Genomic DNA, 17,092 nt, shown 5'->3' with positions numbered 1-17,092 from the left:
CATCCCTGTGACTCTAATCAGCAGTCATCCCTGTGACTCTAATCAGCAGTCATCCCTGTGACTCTAATCAGCAGTCATCCCTGTGACTCTAATCAGCAGTCATCCCTGTGACTCTAATCAGCAGTCATCCCTGTGACTCTAATCAGCAGTCATCCCTGTGACTCTAATCAGCAGTCATCCCTGTGACTCTAATCAGCAGTCATCCCTGTGACTCTAATCAGCAGTCATCCCTGTGACTAATCAGCAGTCATCCCTGTGACTCTAATCAGCAGTCATCCCTGTGACTCTAATCAGCAGTCATCCCTGTGACTCTAATCAACAGTCATCCCTGTGACTCTAATCAACAGTCATCCCTGTGACTCTAATCAACAGTCATCCCTGTGACTCTAATCAACAGTCATCCCTGTGACTCTAATCAACAGTCATCCCTGTGACTCTAATCAACAGTCATCCCTGTGACTCTAATCAACAGTCATCCCTGTGACTCTAATCAACAGTCATCCCTGTGACTCTAATCAACAGTCATCCCTGTGACTCTAATCAACAGACCTTTTATGAGAACCATCGCATATAGATTTCTCGACAAGAGAACATTCGGCACCAAAATCCAAATAAAAATAATACGACTCACCAGATTGTTCTCATTTACCAAAAATACTCGATATTACACAGCTACCGGCATGTCGCTCCGCTCGGCCGGTGAATAGTTGACCCATCGAGCGCCGACAGACGGCGTTTGCGTCCCATATCTCGTACTGGCTGTAGCAATCACGTGTTGATTGCGACACGGTCTTCCTGGCTGTACACGTCCTCGTGTGATGGTTAACCTACTATCAAAAACATCCACGAGAACACTTGTTCCGCTCGATCACTCCTGACTACACTTTACGACTTTTTAAAGTCATCAAAGCTTTAAACTGTTTTAATACCATTTTAACCAAATCAAACAATAGGGTATACAAAGTTCACTATTCAGCAGCCAGAGCACGTACCACAGTCGTTCATCAAACTTCAAATTTACTCTGTACAAATCAGGCATAGCTTACAGGAACTCAGATCAAAGAAAACTTCCGAGTAAAAATATCTAACGCCACGGCTCTCCAGCCGACCAGCAATCGCAATTGCCCTCATGATGCGCATCCACAGCGTGGATCGCCCGTGTTCATCACCCGCTGACTACACACGATGGTCTTTATAGACCCCGACCTCCGCCAGAGCCAAACGCGCACCGCGCACCCACGGACTACTTGAGTTGCCTCAAGAGACACCGATTTCTACAGAGCTACGACTACGTAATAGCTACTGGTACGGTCGAACACAATACGGCCGATAGACTATCCTTACTCGAGTTTTCACCACAATTTAAGCTTGCTCTTCATCATCATCATTTACATCAACCTCGACTGGTATGTGTCATGCTGGCATTTTTCTTAGCCTATCGTGTGGGTATTTGTAAGTACGTTTTGAATTTAAAGCTTTCAATGTGTAACGGTCACCATCCAATACTTCAACTACTTTAAACGGCCCTTTAAACTTCGGATAATTTCGTTTGATTACGCTCTTCGTTTTAATGTGTGGACGAGCTCACAGCCCACCTTGTGTTAAGCGGTTACTGGAACCCATAGACGTCCACAGCGTAAACGCACCACACACCTTGAGATAGAAGTTCTAAGGTCTCAGTATAGTTACAACCGCTGCCCCACCCTTCAAACCGAAATACACCACTGCTTCACGGCAGAAATAGGCAGGGTGATGGTACCCGTGCGGTCGATGGCACTATACGGAGCACCCGTCTGGTGCCACGTCCTTACCCACGAGAACGTCGCCGGGCTGCGGCGCCGGCAGCGCGCGATCGCAGTCAGAGTTATTCAAGAATACCTCAGTCTCCTACGAGGCGGCGCGCCCTAGCGCAAGTGCAGCCGGAGCGCGGGGGCTCCAATCTCGGCAGTCCGTGCTAAAGGCGTGGTCTCGTCGTTTGGCGGACCCGTCGGCCGGCCTCCGTACCGTTGAGGCGATCTGCCCGGTTCTCGCAGACTGGGTAGGCCGCGACCGCGGAAGACTCACCTCCGGCTACCTGTGCAGACTCACAAGACATTTTACCACCACGCAAACTTTTTACCACAGCAAATCTTACCAGCCACCACGCAAACTACAATTTTGCGGATTCCACCTCTCCTACACGATGTTACTCCCACACTGCGGAAGCCAACCGCAAACACTTGTCAAGCACGCACAAGCACGCACTTCACCAGAAAAACTTGCATCCGCCAGCGGGACACGAACACCGCCGCATCGCCAGACACGAACGCACCGGACGTCTTATCTTACAGGTCACGACGACTTCAGATGTGTCAATAATAATTTTTCTTCCCCACGGAAACTTGCTTGCTTTCTTGTTTGCTTGCTTGCTGGAGCCCGAAGTCATCGAACGTGTAGTGTTATTGGTATTGAATCTAGTAGATTCTAAAGTTTCAGCGACAATTCACCGTCTCATGTCTTGGTTTACTGCACTAGTGCCATGTAACTCTAGCAGTAGTCATTAGCTTAAAAACGATTCGTGTCGGAACTACCCACTCGTCATGACAGATCCATTATTGCGATCAAAGTTTCACTTGAGACTTGCATTTGCCTTAATTTCTTGCAATAGCTTGTTACGTGTCGTATTTCCGCTAGTAAATGCCATGTGATAAGTCGAGAGTCAACTGGGCAACATGAGCCAGAACGTAAGATGTGACGATTTCTTCGTGGCTCAGATCTTCCATCGAGGTAGCAGACGTTATGACACGACTTACGTATGCTGCATTCACGCTCTTGTGGCGTACCACTAGTAGTATTCTGATCTGCATCATGTTTTTTTTGCTGTACTTCGAACATGTTCAAACACGTCACGCCAGTGAGAGTAGAGTCCTGATCTCACTTCTGATGTCGGCGGCGGCGGCGGGGATGGCTGAGCGGTAGGTTCCGTCATCACTGGTATTCGATTGAACTCAGTTTAGGCAATAAAACTTTTCAATCATAATTATTGAAACTCAACACACACAACTTTCACAATGACAGGATAAACCGACAGTTTCGTTGCACATACCGATAGACCGACTGACTGACTGTCAGAGACTCGCTGCTGAGACGGACGGAATCACTGTCTGACACGAATGCCACGACTCTGTCCACGTACCGCCATTTTATACTGTGGCGTTACGGAGTCTACCCTTCATTTTGTGATATTTATCAAAACAACATTTCATCATTTAAAATAATAATCAAAACCACCGTCTTAATATTACTAAAAGTCGTCAACCACGACACGGCCATTCTGTCACTTTGACGTTTGTGTATCGTTGATATTCCGAACTATTGACCCGGATGCGACATATATAATCTGAATCTCGAAAACGGCTCCAACGCTTTTTATAAAATTTAGTATACAGGAGATTTCGGGGGCGATAAATCGATCTAGCTACGATTTATTTTCAGAAAATGTTGTTTTATTCGTGTTTTCAATAATCAACTCTTCCCGACATCTATTGGCGAATAATAATACTATTTTTCTTAATTAAGGGCAACTAACCACTTTAAAGACACAACAAGATGGCGTTATAAAAAAAACGAGCAAAGCTCGGTCATCATCTAGTCATAATAAAACTGGCATTGAGCCGTACACAAAATTAATAAATATTTCGATATATAACTCGATAAAGCCATTCGTGACGACAATTCAGTGTAGCGGCGGAATTAGGCCTATGATGTCTGGGTCTAGGGCGGGGGAGTATTTATAGAACGGCAAAAATTATAGGTACCTAAACTTGAAACATTTCCTCTCGATCGCTTTAAAGTCGTAATTAATAAAGTTTTCCAACAGCTTTGAGAGATCGGATTTCACTATTTTTACACTCACTATAAAGGCGGTAGGTAAATCACTACGAATTTCGGTCGACATCGTGGTCAAATCAATTACATTACCTATCTACCTACCTACATACAGTACGTACATATTGATAAATTTCAAGGTAGGTAGTCGAAATTCGAATATAATTAATTGGAATTGTAAGTTTGTACACTGTTATGATTGTATTTTATACTTCTATAATCACAAATTTCGCCAAGGCTACATTATAAAAAAATATTATTAAAGACAAACAATATTTAATCTATTCTCAATGTTACCACAGACGTCAAGAGCAAAAGTTTGACAATAAAGAGTATGCATGCGTGTGTGCGTCAAATACATGGTATGTAGTGTGTGTAATGTTTTCTTTATTGATTTAATGTATCTTTTATGCATTATTCATTATGCATGTGGAAAGTTTCATACTCCTCCGTCCGCGCAATTTTCAGAAAAAGGGATACAAAGTTTTTACTTCACGTATTAATATATAGATTAGAAGCTTAGATGATATGTTTGAGTTTATTACGTACATTATTGGCTTATTACAATATTACGTCGAAGCTGTCGAACTACCATCAAACTTAGCCATCTAGCTTTATTTATCTACATACTGAAGCACCTCCATATTGGATTTCTGATTGCGATTTACGTGCGTAGTGCAAGCGGATCTTCCTTTGTAGACGGCCCAATGCGGATATTAGTTACAACTCGCAATAACCGCTATATTGAACAAAGGAATCTAAGTTAATAAAGCTTAGTATTTGTTTGTCACAATGCATTTAAAGGAATATTTTTTTATCACAAGTTTTTTTCTTTTTTTTTATATATATAACGAGGCAAATATTTTTTTTGGTAAAGCAATAAAATATTGTTGCATTTTATTTTTTACGAAATTGAGAGAATGTATTTATTTTAAAAAAGGTAATGAAACACTACAAAATAGACTCTAATTATGGTTATAAATAAAAGTTAATTTTTTCTTCTTAATATGCTAAAAGTTACGAATACAAAATTACTGCCAAGTTTATTATGGTTTTGTTATAAAATCTACACCTACTTTTTATATTCATGAAGATTATATTTTAGAAAAATTTAACCAGAATCAATTACTCTAAGTATGGAAGCTAAAAATAATCTAATCTCAGAACATTCCGTAAACTAAGTTACAAGGCTGAATCCATTTTTCCTGGGCTTCATTTTTAACTTCCCAAATTATCAATTTCAGTTGATTTTTTCGTCTCCATACAACACAAGTAGAACAAAATCACTAGTATTCACAAAAGTACGCGTGTACATCTCAAATTGTAGCTAATCTAATGTCAATTATAAAATCGTTGGACGATATAAAACGACCGCCACGGAACATAAATTTTATGTCGTCATAAAGGTGGGACGAACCAGAGGGTGTTTTTATGGGAGCCATCAAATACGACGACATAGCCAGACCGTATCAATATTTGAAGTCGAGGGCAACTTTCAAATAACTTTGGTGTAACGTGAAAGAAATCAAAGCTTATGAAATGTTCCATTTTCTGTGTAAACAGAAATTAAACTTTATTATACTATTACGAGTAATATCACTATTGTTACGTGCTTAATTGAAGCGTGCTCCCGGATGTTAACAGCTCTACGAAAGAGATAGGATGCGATGGTGTTTTTTTTTGTTTTCGGAGGCGGGTCTACCTGATGGTGAGAGCGCCGCTGCTTATGAATTTCAAGAATTCCAGAGATACAGGTACGCCGTAATGCACTATCGCTGAGGACTTATTAAACTTCGTTTGAAGAAGCAAATACCGTAGCGCTCGGTAAACTTCGAAAAGGAGGATTCCAAAGGATGATATGTGGCAAAAATTATCGCTGTAAATGCAGTGTGGGTGAATGCAGTGATTTTAGAAAGTAGGGGTGCGCTCTACCTCCGTGGTGCGATGCCAATTTTATTCATTTTATTAATTTGGTGCAAATGGACATTGGTCCATTGGACCAATGATATTGTTCTGAGATAGCTGAGCGAATGTTATAGCAGTCTCCATTTTATATAAATCTGTGTAATGATGGAAAAATTAATGAAAATGTTGGTTACTATTTTCGGTAAACTTTGGAATCGAACTTGCTTCTAACTCTCGTGTGTTTTTAACGAAAACCAATAAACCAAATAATCTGTGGTATTTTTCGTGCTTAGTTAAAATAAAACACAATTGTTCTGATTACTTGGTTGTTACATTTAGATTTACTTATTAGAAAAAGGGACGTGACGAGACTAGACACGAACAGATGCTCAAAAGAAATTAATTCTAAATATTTACTTACTCGGAGGATCCGAGCTTAAAACAAACTTAACAAGGTAGTGTTGTTTGTTAAGTTGGAGTTAATTGTTTACGTTTTTATGTTTAAAAGGATTTCAGATGTCATTTTAAGAAAAGAAGAAAACTGTAAATTGAATTTGCGTTATAGTTAGGCACTTAAAAAGGGGTTACCCTCTTTTGTTTCCAAAAATGTGACGTCATCAGCGCTGGTGCACTTTCTCTAACAAGGTTGATCGTTTTGTCAAGCAAGAACATTCTTAACTCATCTAATTTACATTGATGCATTACATTATTAGCTCGGTCAACTTAATTTCATATAGAACTAAGGAAATAGTTTTACGATACTTGAACAAAATACGAGTCTTCGAAAGCCCAAAAATTAAAAATACTCTCGTGCATTTTATAGAAAAACATGAATGCAAATTGAAGAGTTTACCTTGCTCGCCACAACAATGCTGGTCCACCGCTTTGATGAGTATTGTAATTTTGGCCGTAATGAATCCGTCTCTCAAAAACCAAGTCGATCAACTGTCTAACGAAGTTAGAGTAATCGGCATTTAAGTGTTCGCTTTCGATCAAGCTTTCAAATTTTCCAAAGTCATCATCACGTTTAGTACAATTAGGATTAGAAGGATTAACATTGACTAATAAAAACCGGTTCCGGTTGCTTAATGGTGAACACGTATCGAGTGATTGTCTTATAAAATAATAACAAAACAGTGCAATTAAGTGACATACGAGTACAAACAAGTGTTTATTTCACCTGAACATTCACAAAAAGTTCAAATATATAGAAGTAGTAGCGCGAAATCAGTTTCTTCGTCGTCAAATTTGATCGAAGTGTACACAACTAAACAAGGAAGATCATCAACAAGTAAATTAGATCAGCCATATTTATTACAATAGTGCCAACCTATACACCGAATCATAGACTCAGAAGAACAGCCGAATGACAGCGAAATATTCAATAGTGTGGCAAGCATCAAAATTATAAATTCTACCATTTGCTGTTACCATTTGCACAAACCCAAATTACCCTAGAAAATTGATAAAAATATGGAAATATTATGGTCAAAATTAGAAGATAAGCTAAATCAACAAACTCTAATAATAACTAATACAGTCACAATAAATGTTACGGAGGTGTTAAATGAAAAATTGGAATCGCTTACTGAAGAAAATAACAACCTCAAATTAAAAATTTCTGAATTAGAACAAAAGCGTATTTGGATAAAGATAAACGAAAGAATAATTTAGTCTTTTTCGGTGTCGAAGAAAATGGAAAAAGAGAAATAGATCTTGTAGAATACATAAAGAAGATTATCGTAGAAGCAGGCACCCCTCTGGACTGTCAAGAAGTAAGTAATATTTATAGAATCGGTGCGTCATCCACTAAAAGCCGCCCGATAATAGTGACCTTTACGACTACATGGAAAAAGAATCTTATACTAAAAAACAAACCTAACCTTCCACAAGGCATCTACGTGAAAGAAGATTATTCAAAAAGCGTCCTTGAAACGAGGAAACAACTACAACCGAAAGTAGAAGAAGAGCGTAAAAAGGGAAACATCGCATATTTGAAGCACGATAAATTGGTAGTAAAGAAACCATACGAGGTCGGCCGAGAAAAAAGGAAAAGAGATCAGTCTGATTCACCAAATTAGTCATCACTAAAGAAGTCGAACACAAACAAAATTCCAGGAAGAAACCCGCCTAATACCGGTTCTAAAGAAATAATCAAACCTAACATTTTAAATTATATAGCACGAGGAAGGTCATCTTCTTTATCTGAGATCCCAAAAAACCAGGAACTAACATAGGCACCCGGAACCAAACAAAAAGAAAAATAAGCTCCTTATATAAATCAACATTGAAGATAAACCCCCCAAGCCGGCTAGTCACCGTGGGGGAAGATGACTACTACCCTCCAAATAATCTGCCCAACTCAACACAAAAACTATTCAAAGAATCCCGCCATCGGACTAGCACCTTACACATCGTTACATATAATACACTTTCACTACGATCAGACGAAAAATTGACAGAACTTGTGTTCGCATTAGATAATATAAACTGGTCTATCGTTGGTTTAAGTGAAGTGAGACGTATAGGAGAAAACATAGAAGACTTCGGTGAATTTACTTTTTACCACAACGGTTACACACCGGGCCAATACGGTGTAGGTTTCTTAGTGAAAAAAGAATTAAAAGAGTGTATAGATGAATTCATAGGCATATCAGAGCGAATCATTCTATTAAATTTAAAGTTACCACCTTTAGACGAGATGTGGTCCATAGTACAAATCTACTCCCCGACAGAGCAAGCGACCAGCACAGAAATCGACTCTTTCTATTTGCAGCTAACAGAAACAATAAAAACTTATTCAAGCAGCAACCTCATAGTGATGGGAGACTTTAATGCGCGAACAGGACACAGAGTAGAGGGTGAAGATATAGTGCTGGGGCCATACAGTACAGGAAAGAGGACACGAAACGGCGAGAAATTGATTCATTTAGCTTACGAGAATAATCTGAAAATATTGAACAGCTATTATAAAAATCGACCAAGGAATAGGTGGACGTGGACATCTCCAGACGGTCGTTACAAAAATGAGATAGATTACATTCTCTCGAATCGAAGTACAGCTTTTCAAGATTGTCGAGTTATAAATAATTTAAACTTTAACAGTAACCATAGACCTGTCAGAGCCAAGCTGAAACTAAACACCTCTAAGAAAAGACCTTTTAAAGCAAATCTAACAAACAAAACCACAAGCCTGAATGTCAGTGGACTTAAAGAAAAGCTAATAAACTTCATAGAAAACACAAAAGACCTACACATACAAGACACATACAACAAACTGCAAGAAATTATAAATGGAAAGGCCCCAGGAAAAGCTTCGGATACTAGAAAGAATAAAATATCATGGTTATCAGATAAAACAAAGCAGCTACTAGAAGATCGAGCTAACCTTTTCTCAACATCTAATAAAACAAAAGATATAAGAAAGAAAATAACAGTAATTAGCAAACAAATAAACACCAATATGAGGAAAGAAAGACAAAAATTTAGGTTAGAAAAACTAGAAAAATGTATCCTGAAAACAGGCGGAGTAAGGAAAGCATTAAAAGAACTATCAGGAAAACGAAACTGGATACCCAAAATGAAAGACAGAAACGATAGAAACACGACCAGAAGATCAGAAATAATTACAACAGCAACAGACTTCTTTAAAAAATTATACTCAAGCCAAATTACTACACCAAAAATAGATTTATCTGTACAGGAAGAAGTACCACTAATAATGATGGCAGAGGTACAAAAAGCGATATCAACACAAAAGAAAGATAAAGCTTCTGGTTCTGATGGCATCACTAACGAATTCCTTATGGAAAACAAAGACACCATGGCACCGATATTAGTACACATATTCAATGAAATCCTAAAGAGCGAGCATATTCCGCATCAGTGGAGTACGTCGACAATAATATTACTACACAAGAAAGGGAACAAAAATGACATCAACAACTACAGGCCAATCAGCCTGATGTCTAATATTTATAAAGTTTTTGCTAAAGTGATCCTAGGTCGAATAAGTAAAAAGCTCGATGAAAACCAGCCTAGAGAACAAGATTCCGGAGTGGGTATTCAACATTAGACCACATACACGTAGTCAAGCAACTTTTCGAGAAAGGCAAGGAATTTAATGTGAGCTTCTACTGCTGTTTCGTGGATTATTGCAAAGCTTTTGATTCGCTTGAACATCAAATGATTTGGCAAGCTCTTAAGATCCAGGGAATTGAAAATAAATATATCAGAATCATAAGCAATGTATACAACAGTAGCACAGCTAAAATAAAAACAGAAAGAGAAGGTGAAGAAATAAAAATTCAAAGAGGAGTCCGCCAAGGAGATCCTTTGTCACCGAAGTTGTTTACTGCGGTTTTGGAGAACGTTTTTCGTCAACTAAACTGGGAAACAAGAGGGCTATCAATAGATGGAGACAACTTAACCCATTTAAGATTTGCAGATGATTTAATAATCTTTTCACCAACAAAAAATGAACTTCAAGCAATGCTTGGAGAATTAGACGAGGAAAGTCGGAAGGTAGGACTGATTATGAACACTCAGAAGACTAAAGCTATGACTAACGATATAAAATACCCCATAACTATTAACAGCAACACTATTGAATATGTTGATGAATACGTTTACTTAGGCCAAATAATATCGCCGTCAGACCTCACTTCAAAAGAAATAGAAAGACGAATAGCCAATGCATGGAAAAGGTACTGGAATCTAAAAGAAGTGATGAAAAACAATGAAACAAGCATGACCATTAAAAGGAAACTCTTCAACACCTGCATCCTCCCTGTCCTTACATACGGATGTCAAACATGGGCCCTAACAATGGCACATGCTCGAAAATTAGAAGTTTGTCAAAACGCTATAGAGAGGAGCATGACGGGGAAAAGATTATCAGACAAAATAAGAACATCAACAATTAAAAAACAAACTCAATTAAAGGATGTCTCAGTTACAATAAGGAAACTTAAATGGAAGTGGACGGGGCATACTATAAGAGGACAGGAAAAATGGTGTAAAACTATAATGTACTGGTATCCGAGAGACAGAAAAAGAAACCGAGGTAGACCATTTAGGAGATGGGTGGACGACATTAAGGCAGTTGCGGGAAGCACATGGACCAGAACAGCTGAAAATAGAAGCATATGGAGGCAGTTGGAGGAGGCCTATGTCTATAATAGACAAACAGACAATAACTAATAATAACATAGGCAAAAAAAAAAAAATTGCAAAAAAAAAAAAATTTTTATTAATATTAATACCACTTGTATATGTAAAAAAAAAAATATGTATTTGTCTGAATAAAGGCTTTATTATTATTATTATTATTATTATAATAAAAACCGGAAGCATGTAATTTATAAATTTTCCAATTTTTTATTTTGTCCTCTACTTATGCTGATAGCCTTGTGAGGCTATTTCAGCTTATCCTTGACGTGTAGGTGAGCTCTAATCGTGAGTGTTGCTAGCACTGGCCCTAGCAGTGCTTCGCAGAATCTACCACCGGATTGGAAACGCGGCCCACTGAGAAGATCCGGCGAGACACTCAGTGGGCTGTGTCTATGGGGATTTTCCAAAATCATTGGAGCGCTGTTTCTGTTGTGTACCAATTACCACGATTTCCGTTTCGGTTCCCGATTAGTCTTTGTTTATTAGTTTCTTTGTCTTCGAGTTCTGGCTGTACGTGTTTTTGTGTCGCAAGTTTCCGGAACACAGAAGAAAATCCTAGTTTGACGCCGTTGATTCTGGACCAGTTGTTAGTTTCTTTGTGATTTAGATGTGGGCCTCGTGCATTTGAGTGGATTTATCGGTGACCAATCCTTTAAGATGATATAGGCCTTTTAGGTGATCATAGTAATTTGCACTGTGTAAAAGTCACAATACCCAAAAGCTAGAAAAGTTTCGAGATAAGTACATAAAAATTTCTTCACATTCAATTCATTGTATGTTCATGGGTATATATTGTATTTTTTTCAAGTTAAAATCTGTGCCGCGAGAGATGAGTGCATAATAATATGTTCGTATGAAAATCCCCGATCCTCAATGGTACTGTCAGCCCACAATAAAAAGGAAAGTGTATAGCCATAATCTAGATACGCGTTTAGATAATTTGGCTATTTGGGATGCCGTTGTGGAAATGTCGGCGACAAGTGGCTCGCCCTACTCTCCGCTTATCGATTTAGGGATTTACGAGTTCTGTTGAACTTTAAACCGCATTAATGGAAATTCTCTTACCTCGGTCAGATTTAATGAAATGAGATTGTAGCTTTCAACATTGCTTTAGGCTATTTGTATGAAACACGGATAATTACAGGATCTCGTGAGAATTCAATTCAAAGTTATAACAATTTGCATTAGGCAGTTTTTCTTATTAATTATAACAAGTAGCTAGAGTTCATTGTAACATGAATATAATTTGTGCGGTTTAAATTTGCTTTTATTGTGTTCATTTTAAAATCATAAGGTTCTGGGTAGTAGTGGTTCCTACAATTCTATGAAATTTAACCGAATTCAAATACTTGCTACTAAATCCAAGTCTAGTACGCGATGGTTTTGCTATTGAAAATAATACATTTAATTTCTCAGAGCTTAGCTGGTTTAATCTTATCGTGAAGACGAAACCTCAAAACAAACTTCCAGACCACAACATACTATTAATTATGTTTGCATGTAAAGAGAGGTTAAATATTAGGCAGCGATTAATATAATATTTAATAATTTAAGAATAAAACATTTGTCGCCTGTGAATGATCATGACTACCGTAAATTGTTCGAAAAGTCGGAATTTAAGGGTTAAAATAGTTTTAATTATGTCCACGAACGGAGAAAATTGAAGGAAGCATAAATTTTATCAGATTTGATTTTTAAACAAAAATCACCCTTTTTTACTAGTGTAAGATGTAAATTATAATAATATAAGGACCTTGTTAACAGATGACATTAGCGGCTTGGTGTGGAAGGCGAGGTGGGCCTCGCATGGGTCGGTCATACAGTGCACTGCTGGCTTCGCAACGGCAGAGGGCTGCCAATGGCTTGACAGATCCAGTTCGAGGGCCTCGAAGACTTCGGCGACTCTCGACCGCTACTACGCACCTTTGCGATGCGCCTCCTAGAGCGCAGGTGAGGTTAGACCCATTGTGCATTAGCGGGTTATCTTGGGCTATGGTTTAACATTGGTTTGGTATTTTGACTTAAGATATTAACTAACAGGTTTTATGTGTGTATGCTTTAATTTTTATAACTAGAGAAAGCAATCTTGAAAACCGATAGTACAGGAGGAGACACCAAGACTTCTAATAAACTAATTATGGCTGCCGACCTTAAGGTATGATTTTTTATTGGTTTTCCGGGTGAGTATTCGGCCCATCTCACGGTAACTGGTTACTATGGCTCATGGACATCAACAATGCCAGGCGCACAGCCAAGTCAATTCTTACTGCTGAGAACTCTCCTCAAACCTCGTTTTAAGTAGGAACCACCGTGGAGTAAAGCGCTCGGGAAACACAGTTCATTCCAAAGCCGAATGGTACATGGAAAACTTTAATCTCTTGTGGAAACGCATGATGAAAAAAGTGTCAGAACGGAACGAAATGAAGAGCCAAAATACTGCGTGGTAAAAATAGTCAAGTCAAGCCCTGTCAGGATGATACAACAGGCCCTACCTGGAGATTCCATTTGAAGTAGCTCGTAATAGACTTATTTGAGGCGTAATAAAAAATTGCAAAATTTCAACTACCATATAAAGCATATTCTTTCTAAATATTTCAGCCGCTTTCAGAACTCATCAAACATTTAATTTTGTATGTTTAAAACAAGCACTGAATATATTTCAGTATAGTCATTTGAAAGCAAACGCAGTTGGTGTAAATAACTAGAGCTTACAATCTGAGGAGTCTGAAATAAATTGTTGCGCGTTTCCAAGCAACGTTGAGATTAGCGTTGGATAGATACATTTAGCAGCTCTAGCAATTACATTTGCAAATTGATTTGTAATGAAATTCTAACTTATTTAATGCAATCTTTGCAATATTTACAAACCTTGATATTGTGGGGAGCTATGAAGACTTGGTTAGCTTCCTATTTCTCGTACTAATTTTGAGTCTTACGTGGTGTTACACAGGAGTCAGTTCTTGGCTCTCCGCGGTGGATCATTGGGTATAATAGGGTGCTTAGGAGACTATTCTTCCCGAGCCTCTGCATATTTTGATACGTAGCTGCCACGCCGGTCGTAGTCCGTCAAATCTGTTTGCCTATTTTGCCATTGCTGGAGTAGCACTCGTTTTTGATACGATTAGAAGACTGGTTGTGCCGCGTGGCTAATCCCAGGTCCTGTAGTGTCATTTTGCTTTGGCTTTTGAGAGCGCGGACCTAAGGACGTTGCTCCACAAAAGACTTGCAAAAGAGTAATCGGGTAACAGAAGACCGCACTCTCCGAGCCACGTTGGTTCTAGCTCAGCGGGATATTTCTAGGTGGTCAAATGAGAAGACAGGTGGTAGATAGACACTGATGACTGCTGGGTTCGGCGTCCCACGAGGATAGGGTGATAGGAGAGACTTTTTGCGTATAACGCGTTACCTTGCTCTCTCCTATCTGGATTGAATTCTGTATCATGCGAGATTTGAGCGTGGGTTGTTGACTGACAGGTGGTTTTAGTTGGCTCAGCTCTGACATGTCTCGCATACCGTCCGAAATTCCAACTTCATCCTGAACAAAAAAAAAAACACCTTAATCCGAACACCAGACTCAGTTCCATTTTTAGAAATATCCCTCTCATGTTAAAACACTGGTGGCAAAAGAATTGAATTCGTCAGCGTAACGCAGTTTTGCAAATTAATATCTACCAGTCGTAGCGCCGTCTGTTTAATATTCCGTACCAGTACGAATAGGCATTTGGTATGTACATTTGAACATATGTACAATTCAAGTAAAGCGGCGATACGATACATTCTTGATGTACACCCACGTTAGTACGCCTCTTTCCTTTATTTTCATACGTTTTGCTATATACATATACGAAATAGCTTTAATTATGAGAACGGCGTGCTTACGTGCCCTCAATGCGCAAGAAGTTTTGCCGCGAAGATAGGCTATATAAGCCATCTTCGAGGGCACGAGCGCCAAATCGATGGATAGGAGTCAAAGTGGTCGCCATGGCCGAAATCGGTCGGATGAATCATACGAAATAGCGAAACCCACCCCAGTATGAAGTGCAATTAATTGAATACATTCTTTAAATAATATACGAGTGTTATGCTAAATAAAGTAAATTTTATGAAATTTAAAAATATCAGACTTACCAAACGGCGTACGAAGAATACAAATTACAGAATGTATACGTGCCTATAGTAGCACGTATGTTTTGATACAATTACATTTTACATTGACTATTTGTAGCATTCTTTTATAAATACTTTGAGTTTTTCTTCAATAATTAGTGATAGTTGAATGTAAACGGGTTCACTAGTACCTATGAATAGTTGAATCCAGTTTCCTTCTCTGCTTGTCAATTGCTCTTTGTCGAATTTAGATTCAGTGATTATGGTCGGATTGAGACCATTTCGCGAACACTAGTAATAATAAAATGAACAAGCTATATTGAAAATCAAATAGTTATCAAACATGAACCTGAAAACTATTTACTTGGGATTTAATGTTACGATCTGTTTACTACACGTGTTTTGCGGTTTATGTCGGGGATTTTGTAATGTTATATTTAACTTGCCCGTTTATTAATATCTAAATAGTTGGTACGTGTAAGCTATTTATGATTACTTTCATGTAATACATGATGTACACGCTGTTTGTACAAATAAATATACATTGTATTATCTTTTTCTTTTCAACTAAAATTTTTTTGTGTGAAAAAAAAAACTTGTATAAACATATCGTAGTAGTCAATTTTTTTTTATTGCTTAGATGGGTGGACGAACTCACAACCCACCTGGTGTTAAGTGGTTACTGGAGCCCATAGACATCTTCAATGTAAATGCGCCACTCACCTTGAGATATAAGTTCTAAGGTCTCAAGACACGTCCACCCATCTAAACAATAAAAAAAAAAACAACGGCTGCCCCACCCTTCAAACCGAAACGCATTACTGCTTCACGACGGAAATAGGCGGGGTGGTGGTACCCACCCGTGCGGACTTGACGTAATCCTTACTCGCCACGGTAATGATGGGATTTTAGTTTAATTGCTTTTGACCTTCTTTTTTTAACGCTGGGGTCCTTTCACGGGTACTTGTTTGACCGAGAATTGCCTACTTCAAAACTAAGCCCGGAGGAAGTCCAGTTTACGATAAATAAAGATGAATTAAAAGAAAGCTGCAAAGCGCATTAGCTTACATCTTACGTCGATTTACCGAGAGCGACGAAGTAATGGGAATTAATTGTGCTGGTATTCGAGTCAAGTTCAACTATGCGAATTAAGTGCAGGCATGCGACAGCAGAGACCTAGTATCAAATTAGCACGAATCATTTTCGGATCAAATACCTCAGGAATAGGAACCTGGCAGAATGGTGTAAATTAACTTAATCAAATTGGACGATCCGTTCGTGAACAATATTTTCACCCACGAAGACTATATCGAGCGGGGAAAGGCTGTTTAATTTAAGCGAAATTTACACTAGACACAGCCCACTGAGTTTCTCGCCGGATCTTCTCAGTGGGTCGCGTTTCCGATCCGATGGTAGATTCTGCGAAGCACTGCTCTTGCTAGGGTCAATGTTAGCAACTCTCCGGTTTGAGCCCCGTGAGCTCACCTACAAACGTTAGGGTGAAGCTGAAATAGCCTCTCAAGGCTATCAGCATAGGTAGGAAAAAAAAAGCTTTGTAAACAAACCGGTGTCGATAAGTACATGTGACTAATGGTGAGGCAAAAATTAGAACTATTAAAGTTGAAAAGACGCACGTCACTATCAGTTTCATGTAATTGAAATTATTTTAAAATTCATTCATTTCAAATAAGAAAAATCTAATATGTATATAAAAATAATCTAATTTAACTTTTTAATTATTAGTATTATAAATGTAATGTTTCTTAACAAGGTTTTTGAATTCTGAATCTATCACTGAAAACATCACAAGAAATTATAGAGCCAATATTCTTTCCAGGAAGTAATATAAAGATAACAAACTATTGTAATCTATATTTTTTCTTAAATACTTAATAGCGTGAATACAGGCAGTAAAATTGTATTACTTTACGATCTCTCATTACGAGGCCACGTGACTAAAATCACAATACACACTTCATAATATGTATTATTTTAACACAATGGATAAAATTATAAAGTAAAATATAATTTCGACGGGAAC

The 17,092-nt window shown here is 38.4% G+C and overlaps 1 protein-coding gene and 1 pseudogene across 3 annotated transcripts in view; both read left to right on the top strand.

Moving 5' to 3' along the window:
• Pbanr (pheromone biosynthesis activating neuropeptide receptor) overlaps positions 1-17,092 on the top strand; it is a 97,403-nt gene that overhangs the window by 73,483 nt on the left and 6,828 nt on the right. Inside the window, exon 5 of one of the 2 annotated variants that reach the window (XM_028176679.2) lies at positions 12,709-12,894. In XM_028176679.2, coding sequence (XP_028032480.1) covers positions 12,709-12,894 — 186 coding nt within the window. Of the gene's footprint in view, positions 1-12,708; positions 12,900-17,092 lie in introns of both variants that reach the window. The other variant, XM_028176680.2, reaches the window with a different exon arrangement.
• Positions 5,573-9,234, top strand: LOC149501817 (uncharacterized; annotated as a pseudogene). The gene is made up of 3 exons (XR_016323967.1): positions 5,573-5,621; positions 6,596-6,719; positions 7,403-9,234. The product of XR_016323967.1 is annotated as an uncharacterized LOC149501817 (transcript).

The sequence above is a fragment of the Bombyx mandarina genome, chromosome 12 (assembly GCF_030267445.1).
Source record: "Bombyx mandarina strain Sakado chromosome 12, ASM3026744v2".
Classification (NCBI taxonomy): domain Eukaryota; kingdom Metazoa; phylum Arthropoda; class Insecta; order Lepidoptera; family Bombycidae; genus Bombyx; species Bombyx mandarina.
Note: the sequence above shows the minus strand (reverse complement) of the source record. Positions and strands in the feature narration are given on the sequence as shown.